General features: G+C 35.4%; 1 protein-coding gene across 1 annotated transcript; it reads right to left on the bottom strand.

Annotated features, from left to right (window-relative positions):
* Nucleotides 1–4423: 4423 nt before the first annotated feature.
* LOC132031574 (uncharacterized) lies at nucleotides 4424–9060 on the bottom strand. Its single transcript, XM_059421556.1, has 4 exons — nucleotides 8282–9060; nucleotides 7453–7462; nucleotides 4874–5037; nucleotides 4424–4760 (listed from the first exon to the last, which is right to left on the bottom strand). The coding sequence occupies exons 1-4, from the start codon at nucleotides 9058–9060 to the stop codon at nucleotides 4424–4426; spliced, it is 1290 nt and encodes a 429-aa protein (XP_059277539.1).
* Nucleotides 9061–13659: the final 4599 nt, after the last annotated feature.

The raw sequence follows: 13659 nt of genomic DNA, 5'->3' as shown, positions 1-13659 counted from the left end.
ATAAATTAGCTATCAAACTATACTGTGTATTGCTTCCAAATTTAGCCAAAGAATCAGCTGCTGTGTTTACTTCCCTAAAACGGTGTTGGACTTTAATGTTTCTCTTATCAATGATTCTCTTCATCGCTTCTACTTCCTTCAGGAATTCCTAAGGGATGTCATATGTTCCATCTAACTAATTAACCACCAAAATTGAATCAACTTCCATAATACTATTATTGATATCATTGTGATCAATCCAGTTGATACCAAAACTTGTAGCCTGAATTTCTGCATTGTTATTGGAGCAAAATTGTAAAGCTTTAGCAAAAGCCATGATGATATCTCCTCTAGAATCTCTGGCAATTCCTCCAATTCCTGCTTTGTTGCTATGCACTATACTGCTTCCATCAGTGTTGATCTTGATGATATTTTCTGGAAGTTTGCTCCAAATAATATGAATACTAGTTAAAACAACTTTATGAGCTTCCATGATATTCCAAAACCTGCTCCAACTGTAGCTCGATTCTACTTTATACCCTCTTTTGTTCATGATACATTTCACATGTTGATCAACTTCATAACATGTTTTGGCCACAGAGTATTTCTTGTTTCCATATTTAAAAGAACTCCAATCTTTTCACAGTTCCCAGCAAATAAAGACAGGAATGCATAGGTATGCCACTCTTAGCATAGAGTTTTTAGTGTTGAAGTTCCACCATGTTATAAACCTGGCCTGAATACTCTGGTTCTACATAGTGATACCTATAGATTCACCAAAGAATTTCCAGCTTTTCTTGGCTAGATCCCCTTTTATGAAGACATGGAGGATGTTTTCCTCCTTAGTCTGATTACAACAAATGCACATAGGATCAGCATTATTTGAGTAATTTTTTATTATATCATACATAGGCAGTTTGTTCTTGATAATTCTCTAACTGATAAAGGCCACTTTGAAAGGATTTCCTTTATTCCGTATACATTTCCATATAGGAGCTTCAGGCAATCTCTTTCTTAAGGCTTGAAAAGCACTAGCACGGGTGAACTTTCCTGAAGAATTATCAGTCCAAATGGCCCGATCCTTCTTGTTTCTAGGCCCAATATCCACCCTCTAAATGATATAGCAAATTTCAGATGGCAACAACTTTGAAATGTAATCCATATCCCATTTGTCACCTTCTAGACAATCTGCTAACATGATAGTACCAAGATTATTTTCATAATGGTGATGCAGAGCTAGAGGACCAAGGACTGTCCAATTATCCCACCAAAAGGATATTTTAGCTTCATTTATCCTCCATAAAATATGAGTTTCAGCATCAGCTTTAATTCTCAGTAATTCCTTCCACATAAAGGAATGACAACCTTGGACTTTTCTGGCAACTACATGACCTCTTTGACAGTACTTAGCCATCATGAACTGAGACCATAAATTATCTTCTACTCTTAATCTCACCATATTTTGACTGCAAAAACTTTGTAGATATCTTCAATGCTTTTGAAACCTGTATCCCCCTCTATTTAGGGGTAGCACATATTGGCCCAAGAACTCCATTGATGCCACTTTTTGTTATCAGTCTAATCCCAGAAAAAATATGCAAAATATCTTTCAAGCTACTTTATAATGCCCTTAGAAGGGGACATTACAGCAAGAGTATGAAGGGTTTGAGACTGGAGCACATGCTTAATGATGATTATTTTCTCCCAGAAGAGAGAATGATGCCTTGCCATCCTTGAGCTTTGTTCATGACACTCTTTGCAATATCAGTAAAATAAGACAATCTTTTCCTTCCAAAAAATATAGGACAACCCAAATACTTTATGGGAAAGAATTGATGCTTGTAACTGGTAATTCTACTAATCATTTTTCTCCTATCATCAGGTGAGGGAGTAGCAGTCAGGAAAACACTTTTATCAATATTGATCTCTTGACCATATTCATTCTCATACTGTTTCAAAACCTTGGTAATCATTTTGATGGTCCTTTTATTTCCTGAAGAGAATATAAGTATATCATCTGCATAACATAGTAGATGATTGATAGTGTACCCAATATATCTATCTTTGTTGTGAAGTTGATTCAGTGCCTTAGACAGTGTTTTAGCAGCCAAAACAAATAAACCAGGTGATCGAGTATCACCTTGTTTAAGACCTCTGGTAGAATGAAAGAAACCATGCCTCATTCCATTGATCATAACTGAGTACCAAACTTCAGATATGAGCCTATGAATAAGATCAATAAAAACTTTAGAGAATCCAATTTGCCTGATAACAACTTTAAGGAATAGCCAAGACACTTTGTCATAGGCTTTGGCCATGTCCAACTTCATTACCATGTTCCCATATTTGTTGTTCTTCTTGATGTCCTGAACCAACTCTTGAGTTAAAGCATTCTCAGTAATCAGCCTGCTTTTGATGAAACTAGTTTGATTGTGAGAGATCATTTTAGGCAAGATGTTAGTAAGTCTGTTAGAGATAATCTTAGAGAGGATCTTAATTGAGAAGTTACTCAAACTGATTGGTCTCATCTGAGAAAATTTATTTGGAGATTCCACCTTAGGTAGCAAGATCAGACAAGTATGAGTATAAAACTTGGTGAGCTTGCCCCCTCTGAAGAAATCCCTGACCATATTGTAAACATCATCTTTGATAATACTCCAAGTAGCTTGGTAGAATTTGCCACTATATCCATCAGGCCCAGGGGCATTGTCAGGATCAAGAGAAACAATAGCCTGATAAGTTTCCTCCATACTAGGGATATTAGTAAGGATCTCATTATCTTCAGTGGTCACTTTTCTCTCAATGTTTTCCAAAACTCTAAATTCAGTGTGCTGCTCAGGTTGGGAGAATAATATGTTAAAATATCTGGTGGCAGCATCTACAATTCTATCATCCCCTTGAATCCATTCATCATGTTCATTTTTTATCCTGTAAAGATGAGTTTTTTTCCTTTTTTGTCTAATAACACTATGAAAGTACCTAATGTTACTATCTCCCTCATCTTGCCATTTGATTCTGGCTCTTTGTCTTAGCATAGAAGTCTCCTTGTTGGTCCAATGAATTTGCTCAAAGATACTTAGAGTGAAGCAGACTTCTATTACGATCAGTGTTGTGATTGGTATAGAAAGCTTTAACATTTTACACTTGTTCTTCCAGCTCCTTCACCTTATCAAACACATTGCCGATGTTGTTTTTGACCACTGACTAAGACAATTGCTCAGTCTTTTTAATTTTTGCTGCAAGATCCACATGGGATTACCCCTCACTTCATATTGCCAAGAGTTTTTCGCAATGTCCATGAAATCATCTTGATCAATCCAAAAGTTTAAAATTTTGAAATTTAGCCTTTGGAGGCTCTATACTGCCACACTTCATTAGAAGAACCCTGCGATCTAACTCTATTCTTGGTAATTGCCTGGAGAATAGAGAATTTCTGAGACCATTGATCATTATACATAACCCTATCCAACCTCATAAGGATCCTTGCTCTCAATCTTCTAGCATTAGTCCAAGTAAATTTATCCCCAGAATATCCAGCATTCATGATGTTGTAATCCTCCATACATCCTACAAAATCCAGACTTCTGCTTAATCTATGTTGTCTTCCCCCTTGTTACTCATCAGCTTCCATGATGTTATTGAAATCTTCCATTATAGTCCATGATCTTTTTATGTGACTATTCAAGGTTCTCAAATTATCCCAAAGTCTTTTCCTCTTCCTAGCATAAGTTTAGCATACACTATATTTACAAAAAAGACTTCAGTGTTACTGATGTGATGAATTCTAGAGTAAGCTGTTGATTGTGATCACTGATCACCTTACAATTGAAATCAGCTTCCCAAAAACACCATATCTTGCCATTCTTGTTTGTGATAGCATTAGCAAATCCGAACTTTCTTTTGCATTTCTGGATCTTCTTCTTGTTGATAATAGCATTGTGCACAAAAGGTTCTTGAAGGGCCACAAAAGTGACCTTGTGAATTTGTATGATTTTTTTGAGTCTGTCAAAAGCCCCTTTGGATCCTACCCCTCTTATATTCCATATGATTGTATTAATAATAAGGAACTATTCAAAAGTTCTTATTTGATCCTCTTCTCTTGCCTCTGGTGACCATTGCAGTGGTTGAAGTACTAGTTTTTTGTTGCTTTTTTTTTTTTTGGAATTTCTGTTCCTCTGGAGGATAAATTCCCTTTCTCCACAGCTTCCTTGATCTAGTTCTCCACCTCACAAACTACATTAGGTTCTGGTGAAAAAGCATTGATCAGGCTATCAGCCACTTCTTCCTCAGACAAGCTATCATTATGTCCTTGTTCACTTTTCCTGTCTTTTTTGGATTGACTCTCCACATCATGCTTCTTGTAATTGCTAGAATCAGTTTCCGATTTCTCAAGAGGTTCCTTGATGAAATTTGTATCTATTTGTTTCATATGCATCATTTTCTTTTAGTTTGGACCTGGAACAATATCTTCAGATATAGTATTCTCAGTGTTTTGCTCTTGTTCTTCCTCCTCTTCAAACTGCCTAGTGTCATCAGCTATACTCTGAAATACATTTTGAGTCTTGAGTGGAGGATTGATAAGTACACTTATATCATGTGTACTACTCTCCTCCTTATCACTAGTGGTGATTACTACAACAATTTTAAGAGTCTGATTTTCCTTTGGATTTTCTTGTTGCTCCTTTGATGGGCTTGATCCCTCAGTTTGACTATTCCTCTCCTTATTCTGAATCTCAACTTCATCATCAGAACCATGATGCTCTCTATTAACTAGTTGATTGCTGCCATGATCAATGTTATTGCTGTTGGCTTAGACTTGCTCCACTCTCTCTCCTTCCTCCATTTGATTCTTATCTTTGCTTTTGTTATTTCCTTTGCCTTTGTTCCTCACTACTTTTCGAGAATTTCTTCTTCTTCTTTGCTTTCTCTTCTCCCTGTACTTTTCCCTTTGGTCTTAGCAGCTTGAATTTCCACTACTTTTTCCTCAATATATCTATTATCTACCACTTCTTCAAAGTTGTCCCTCTCCTTAATGTCTCTATTCTTACTTGTCTCAGCCTGATCAAAAGCTTATCTTCTTTTTTCGTTTTGGCAAATCTACATTGCACTAAAGAATGTCCTAGCTCCTGCAATGGGTACAAATTTTTGGGACACTCTCATATTCAATTTTATGGTAGAAACCTTTGAGTGGATGTGATTCATCCTCCAAACCCACTCATATTTTGTCTAGGAGAGGCTTAGTTAAATCTACTTCAACTCGAACCTTAGCCATACTTGGTCGAGTTCTGCTGCTTGTAGCAAAGATCCATAGTGAGAGGGGTTCCTATAGTTTCTAATATTTGTCTCACATAGTGCCATGCGTGACAGTGAAAGGGGTGTTTAGGAAGGAGTACCCAAATTGGAGCCATTGGTGAGTCTTCGTCTGGCTTGAAATCTAGATGCCACATTTGTAGCCACATCTGTGCTCAATTGATTTCCTAAAGTATGTTCTTTTGCAATCTTCCTCGTTGGTGAAGTCTATGAACACAGAATTGTGGTCATATGCCCCAATTACAGCTGTTTCCTTCAAAGTGATTTTTTCTAGAAAAATAGATCGAACAACATTGATCTTGGGTCGCCCCTTTAGAAATTTTCCAATTATAGTGTACTTGCACTCTTTAGCCATGACTCCGTAGTAGTCTTTGGATTTGAATATGACTGCAGCTACCCCATTGTGATGAGTTCTTCTAGTTTTGACAGATGGACACCCATATCGCGGCGGACGTGTCCGCCGGTGGAGGTGGCGCAGGTGTTGAAATTGCGGTCGCATAGGATGGTTTTTGCTTAGGATCTTCAATAGATGTTGTCGTCCCCATGTTAGGAATTTGTTCCTCCACCGGACGTGCCGTTTGGGGGCCACCGGGAGGCTGCATTAGGCCGCGCGTGGGGTTCACATAGCAAGTTGGTTGAGAGAGAATATAGTCGTTAATTGTTACCATTGCTTTTCTATACATCAAGACTCAAAGTGATAAATAGAGTAAAGGGAAGGAAAAAGAATCATATCTTTCTTACAACATAAGAGATATGCTAGAGTGAAGACAGTATAAGAGAGGAAATCACTTAAGTGAAATTTTCTAAAGAGACAGCCTCTGCTTCAGTTGAAATTGAACTACTATATATAGCTTTGGTTCTCTCTACTTTTTTTTATTTTTCTATTCAAAGTTCCAATTTTCACTTATAGCAAATGGGCCTAGTTTGCATGTACGGAATGCTATATTAGTCTTTCATATTCAACATTCATTATCACCATAAAGTCCATGAATTAAAGTCTTCTCATAACCATAACCTTACGTTCTACATGATTCTCACTCAGCAAAGAAGGTATTCATCAAAAAGCTCAAAAAGCTAAGTAAAATGAAAGAAACCTAATTAATTAGATCAGGGTTAAGTAAGAGCCATTGCCAGCTTTAGGGTGAAGCTGATAAAGTAAAGAATTTTGGCGCTCCATTTTTCACTATTATAGGTTTATAAATTAACTTTTGAAACAAAATGAGTATTTTGAAGTAAAAAGTATAATGTTTTAATTAAAAAATAAAAGAAAACTTTAAAAGAGATTTCAACAATTCGAAGCATATAATTCATTTCAAGAACGATGTGTACATTTCATTCACGAGAAATCGATGCCGTATTTCAACTATGTTTATTTCACGAGATGCACATGCGTGAGCTAATTTTATTAAATATACTTGAAACCTGATCTTGTTAAGATTTGGCTTTAGGCCACCAATTTTATGGAGCCGCCCCTGATAAAGAGCTAAAATTTGCACAAAATACCTAAGCTTGGCTAAAGAGCGCAATTAGACAGCAGCTAGCAAGTTTTGACGGTGGCTGCATGTTATAATTTTGAACAATTTAATCTTGACCTTGTCTTCCACCGTTTAAATATCACCCATTGTGAACCAAACTGACTTTTCGGCGATTTCTCCTTCCAAAATTTATTATTTTCTTGTATGTATTGCACGGTAAACATTATAAACTATACTTGTCAAATTATTTGAGTTAAACATGGTAAAGAGGGGGAAGTTGTAAAGTTTGCAAATCAAAGGGACGGGAATGAAAATGACTAGAAAAGTATACTTCTGAAAGTAAAAGCCATTCGAGTCTGGTACTTTATGCACTTCCTCAATTTCCAAGTCCAAAATTCTTGCTCAGCGATATTATATGAACTCTATTTTTCAAACATGGGAAAACTAAAAACTCGTGACAAGCAAAATTTGAAGCAAATATTAAGAAAGGTAAGATTACATCCAAAAGATTATATAAATCAACTGTCTTGAACAAAATCTCTTGTAACAACTGTCGGAAAAAAAATCCTCTCTGTCTATTATGCCTAAGAAGATACATTTTATTTTCAAAGGTTATACAAGTGCTTGAACACCTCACTTCTTGAGCGAAAAGAAGTAGCATCCAGGCTCAATTTAACTTTGACACAACCTTGTCATCGCTGCATAAAGGCAAAGTTTAAACAAATTCACATTAGTAAGAACTCATTCATTTAAACAATTTCATAACACATTTACAAAGCACCTATGGATATAACAAAGCCTTTGATAAATAAATCAAACTAGTGTAGTTTTCTAAATTTCCATTGAACTCTTTAATGGACCAACAATACTGGGGAGTTAGACATCATATTCAGGTATCTAGGCTGATTGCAACGCATTAGCAAAAGATTGCAAACCATAACCTTAATTTATAGGCTGATGTTCTATGTATGCATTGATCAACTTAACCCCTTTCATAAATTAGAATACGAGATTTTAATTAACAATCATTTACTAATGAAGGCAACCCTAAACAAAATATTCATTTCTTAATCCAGTGCTTAAAGGCCTTTATTTCAAAGGGTAATTTTCCTTTCTTGGTCAATAATTAACCATTTTAGTTTCTTCCAACCAACACATTGATCTCTAGTTATCTCTAGACAAAACAAGGGTTTATACCTATTTCACTAGACTCACGCTTTTCATATATGTCAATTTGTCATATATTTAGCTCAGCTTTCTTAAGAATTTGCCAAACAAATGGGTATTGACTATTGACTATTGACTACGATACTAAGCACTATAATAATGACTACCAAAATAAGAGAATTTTGAAAAAAAAAAAAAAGATACAACACCTTAAATTGATATCATAGATATGATTAATAGCAAACTGAAGTCTAATAGTCTAGTTCTTCGTAAGTTTAGATTTTTCTTGGTTGCATTTCAAAAGGTACGGTAAAAATATGTATACAACAAGATATAGTTAATTAACATACCTTAATTCTGTTGCTGCTCCTTTGCCTTTATAATTATGAAAATTTCCAAAATGTGGCTTGACATCCTCATGTTCAGCAAACGATTGTTTGCCATTAGAACCTCTCATAATTGTTTTAGTTTCAAATTCTTCATCACTGCTGAAACATTCGAGTTCTTTTCCTTTTACTATTTGACTGCTTGATCCTTCTCCAATATAAATTGAATTAGATCTGTTGTATTCATAAAGGTCATGCAGCGGTAATAGATCAAAACTCACTGTACTATTAGTTGTCGCATTGATATTTCGCTGTTCTTGAATAGCTGCCGCTTGGGCCCGGAATATTTCACCATAAACAAATTGCAATTCCGCTTGATACAAATTAATTTGGCGATGCAGATTGAGGATGACTCGATAACATCCTCCAACAGGGTCTTCAGCACGTATATTAGCCTCAAATATTAATGTTTTCATCGCGTTATCCTTCTGAAACGGCGCAACGTTTTTGAGTACCTTTAATATGTTACTAACACCGAAGAGTTTGTGGGCGTTAAGAAAATCCTTCTGCTTTTCGGCTGGGAAATAAGGGGCTAACGGACAGTCAGACGCACATTTTCTCCGTTGATATTTGCACGCGGCACATGCTTGCGAACCATTTCCACCACTTGCACCGCTGCTGCCCCGAGAAGCAACTCTTGTTGTAGTAGTGTTCTTTTTGAGTCCAGAAGAATTAGTAGTGAGAGAAGGAGGAGGACTAGGTGTAGAGGAGATGTTTTGAGTGTTGTTGACAACATTTGTCATGGTTCATATATCCCCTTTAGAGTCGCCGATGCAAAACATCCGGTGTTTTCTCACGGATGAATGAATAAAAAAGTGCCAGAATCTAGCAGTGTATATAGCGTATAAAATTGGAGTGAATATCTCCCTCAACTAATAAAGAAGTGTATGCATAATTATCGCTAAGACGTGGTTACATGGCAAATCACGTGTTTTAATTGTTTTACCTTATTTAAATTTACTGTCCTTCCTTAATTGCTTCTCATTTTGGTAAACTGTTTGAAAATGAAGTCTACCTTGTGTAGGAATTTTAATTGAAGAATTCAAATGGCAATTTTAATACTTGCCAACAAAGTCAACATTGAATTGAGTTTTCAAAGGATAATCCTACAACTAGAGACCCGCATTCCAAATTCTAATGTAATATTATTAGCAGTAACTTCTAAGTCCTACTCCTAATCTAATTAGGCTTCTCTATTTCCTTACCTCAAAAAAGGCTAAGGGGAACGTATTGTCCATTTTCCTTTTTATAATTTACCATTTAGAAATTAATTCTTAAAAGCATGTTGATCAATCCAAATAGACTTGTAATTTTATCGAGATATTGGAAAATAACTGTTATGCGTTCGAAATAAGCTAATCAACGTGCTTACAAAAGTACATGCTCCTAAGAAGAAAAAGTTACGCACACGAACTCTATATCCAAACACATTGCATGCATATATTGATTTGATATAAACACTCAGTGTGCATAAATTTATGCACTCCTAAGAATGTATAAGTTCGAAATGAAAGTTTATATACTTTATCCTTATCATTATTTAGAAAAAGTTTTATTCGCATTTCAATGTTGCCAATTCCCAGAATACTAATGTACCCTCGTGTATACAGTTGCCCAACTACTTTCTTCCTCCGACTTCTTTAGCCACTTCCGCATCTGTCGTATTCGGGAAAGCTTGCTTCGTGGCGGAGCATTCCGTGTTCACACCAACTTACATCGATTCTAAGTGATAAATTGAGATAAAATATATCTAATTAACCAGGTTTAGTGAAAGATATTTATTAAAAAGATAGAGTAAAGTCTACTTTACCTCCTTAGCATTTCGGGAACACCCTCTTCACATTTTGAATGAAACAATAAACTCCTTGATCTTAAACCAATGGCCAGAAATAAATTGAATTATTGCTTATATTTTAAAAATGTCAAAAATGACCTCCAATTAATATAAATTATAACATGTACTCTTTTAAATAAGGGATAATCAGAGACCTCCCCTCAGGTTTCGGTCTATCACACTGACCTCTCTCGTGGTTTACGATATTACGTTTACCTCTCCTATTTTGATTTTATTGTAACAATCCTTTTATCTATTTATTACTAATATAAGAAATTATAATATGACAATTTTTGCCCTTGCTAGTATAATCAACCAGTAATTATGTTAAAAAACAAAATCTTCTTGAGTTCAATCAAGGATATAAAAGAAGTATAAGGTTAAGTCATTAATTGCTTCTACTTAATCAAATGGCTACGTCTAATTTTGATACAATTAATCCATTTTATCAACTGCACATCTACTTCAACAAAGCAAATTTAAAGTGTAGATCTAATATTACTAAAAACACCTTTCTGAAAATATCTAATCTCAACATTGTCTGCTGTAATCATCCCAACTAATTTGTTGGTAATGCATTGCAGAAATCTACATCATTTAACCCATTTTGACACTTCCATTAAAACCTTAAACACGGCATAGATAGGAATAGTACATTTGTAGGAAGAATATCTGATTTGATTTCTTTTGCAGAAATGATCGCTTATTGCTCTAAAATTGAAAATCGCTCTTGCAAATAAGACTAAAATGGAAAAACTTGGACAGAAAACTAGCAAGGCCTAAAGATTTAGGTTTTTTATTCTTTAAGAAGTTTGTTACATAAAATATTCATATACTTAATTTTAAGTAATTAAAAGAGGTTAGTAGTACTATTCTGTCAACTATAGAGTTTAATACTCGTTGGGATAGATTCGTCATAGTATTAATTTTTGTATTAGTATTCGAGGGGGAGATGAGGGATATTTTGTTCCACCACAGAAAATTATTTGATTCTTGTCCTTCAAAAAAATTCCACGACTTACCCGTACAATCATTTATAGGATTTAATGATTCCTAACAACGGATTCATCTCTTTCGGTGTCTGCATTTGGTATGATTATTTGCTTTGATAATTAAAAGAACAATGAATAGAAAAGAATAATGATTTGAGTCGTGTATCTACGTCCAATCTACGGTAGAAGAGAATGTTCCATCAGAACAATTATTTATTTCAGTGCATGGTTCCTCTTCTCTCTCTCTCTCTCTCTCTCTCTTTTGAAAAAGAATAAAAATATTGTAAAAAGAATAAAAATATTGTAAACCACGAGGAATGTCAGTGTAATAGAGTAAAACCTAAAGGGAGGTTTCTGAAATTATCCCTTTAATTAATTAAAATTTTAAGTAATAGCATTGTATAAAAATTAAACTGCATACCCCCTTTTCTCCTTTAATCTTTTTCTTTTGATTTTTTAAGTTTCATTTTGCAACATGAACTTTTTTTGTTTTTTTGTTTTTTTGTAGAGCTTCAAATTGTCTTGGTCCATTTATTTAATATTACTAGTATTGAAAACTTTATTTCAACTATTCAATTTTGTATAAAAATTTAATCTATTATCATATTCATTCTTACATATCATAAGCCTAATAGTTTTTTTTTTAAAAATAATGTCAAAAATAACTTTCAATTTATGGTACACTTTTATATGCTTTTTAGATCAAGAACGAAAAAGTATCAAAATGTATTCAACAATAGTGTATATAAGTGAGTAAATTTTATTTAAGAATCTCAAAAGTTTGAGACCGGGAAATAATACCTTGTTCAACTCTTATATTATGAAATAAAAACCTTATTTGAATTAACATTTTCAAAAACGTTAAATATCAAATTAGTTATTAAGTATATTAATATTGGAGATTAATAATAAAAATTTGTCTCTCTAAAAAATATCTTTTCTCTCTCGGCGCACGTTAGGTGCTTTTGCCTCCTTGGCGAGAGGAAGGATGACAATAAGCAACAAGGAAAGAACAACGACGGGAAGGAGCTGCTAGTTAATAAATCTCAGTCGAAAGGGAAACAGAAGGCACGGGGGTTTATTGCTGTGCAAGATGATGATGACGAACTTGATTGGCCAGATCTAGCTGGATTTCAAGCTAATTCCAAGTCTCCGGTGGGTTTGCGATGAGTATGAACCAGGAACGCCCAAAATCTACTTCAAAATCTACTAAAGGAGCAGTACCTATGAACTCCGACAGTGGGCTGCTTAGGTAGATGAACAAGGGAAGACAGGCTGGATTAGTAGCGGGAAAAAAGCTTGCGGGCAAGGGGATGAACCTAACATATATACCACCTGTGATTGAAGACGGGGAGGTTGTGGTAATTTGCTCAAAGAAGATATCGAAGCTGAAAACCTCAAGTGGAATAAAGCTCTTATCATGTATGTTGTGGGGAATACACCTTCCATTGAGCGATATATTGCAGGGCAATGGAATTTTGTCTCTAAACCAAAGGTACTTTTCCACAACGATGGCTACTTTGTGATTAAGATGAATAGTGTAGATAAGAGGGATGGGGTGCTACCGTATACCTTGAACAATCGACCAATCAGTATTAAGCCATGTACGGTTGAATTTAACTTTAATGAAGAGGTCTTGAAAACCATACCCCTCTGGATTAAGCTCCCAAAATTACCACTCAACTGTTGGAGTAAAGAAGCTCTAAGTAAGATTGGGAGTGGACTCGGAGAACCAATAAATGTGGATGACTCCACTACAACTGCTGAGAGAATTTCATATGCCAGGATATTAATAGAAATGGATGTGACTAGAGCTCTTCCCAATAGTATTAAAGTTTATGATCCTAATGGGGAGATGGTGAACCAAATTGTATTGTATGACTGGAAGCCTGTCTACTGCCCGGTGTGTTGCCAAATTGGGCATTCATGTATGACAAACAAGCCTAACCAAATGGAGCAGCAACAGCCTAAGAAGCGGGAGCCAAAACAGAATAAGGTGTGGTTGTTTAAAAGGGTACTTGATCCTGTAGTGGACTCTACTGATGCTCAGTGGGGATGGCTTGAGATGCCGAGTTCTGAGGTTACACAGGAGGAGGATTGGCAGATAACAAAGGGCAGATCAGCTACAAAAAACACAAAATCAGTAGAACAGAGGCAAATATTGGGAAATCCTAGCTCTTTCAAAGTGTATTGGGAGATCAAATGGCAAGATGAAGTTTCCTGGGCTATTAATTGGGGTGGTGGACATATTAAAGGTGCTGTGGTATATAGAATTGTCCTGGCTGCTGCTGTCTATCACTTGTGGATGGAGAGGAATGCGATAGTATTTCAGAAGAGAAGACGACCCCCAGATGTTATCATTAAACTGATTGTTCAAGAGGTGTTATTCAGACTTAGTCTTGTCCCTAAACTTGCAAGCTATGTTGCACATTTGAATTTCTATCCCCTATAGTATGGTACTAGGTACTGGATAGTAGAATAGAAGTCCTGAGGTTAGCTGTTGATATGAGCACTCG

The sequence above is a fragment of the Lycium ferocissimum genome, chromosome 9 (genome assembly GCF_029784015.1).
Source record: "Lycium ferocissimum isolate CSIRO_LF1 chromosome 9, AGI_CSIRO_Lferr_CH_V1, whole genome shotgun sequence".
NCBI lineage: Eukaryota > Viridiplantae > Streptophyta > Magnoliopsida > Solanales > Solanaceae > Lycium > Lycium ferocissimum.
This window is presented reverse-complemented; position numbering and strand designations above follow the sequence as displayed.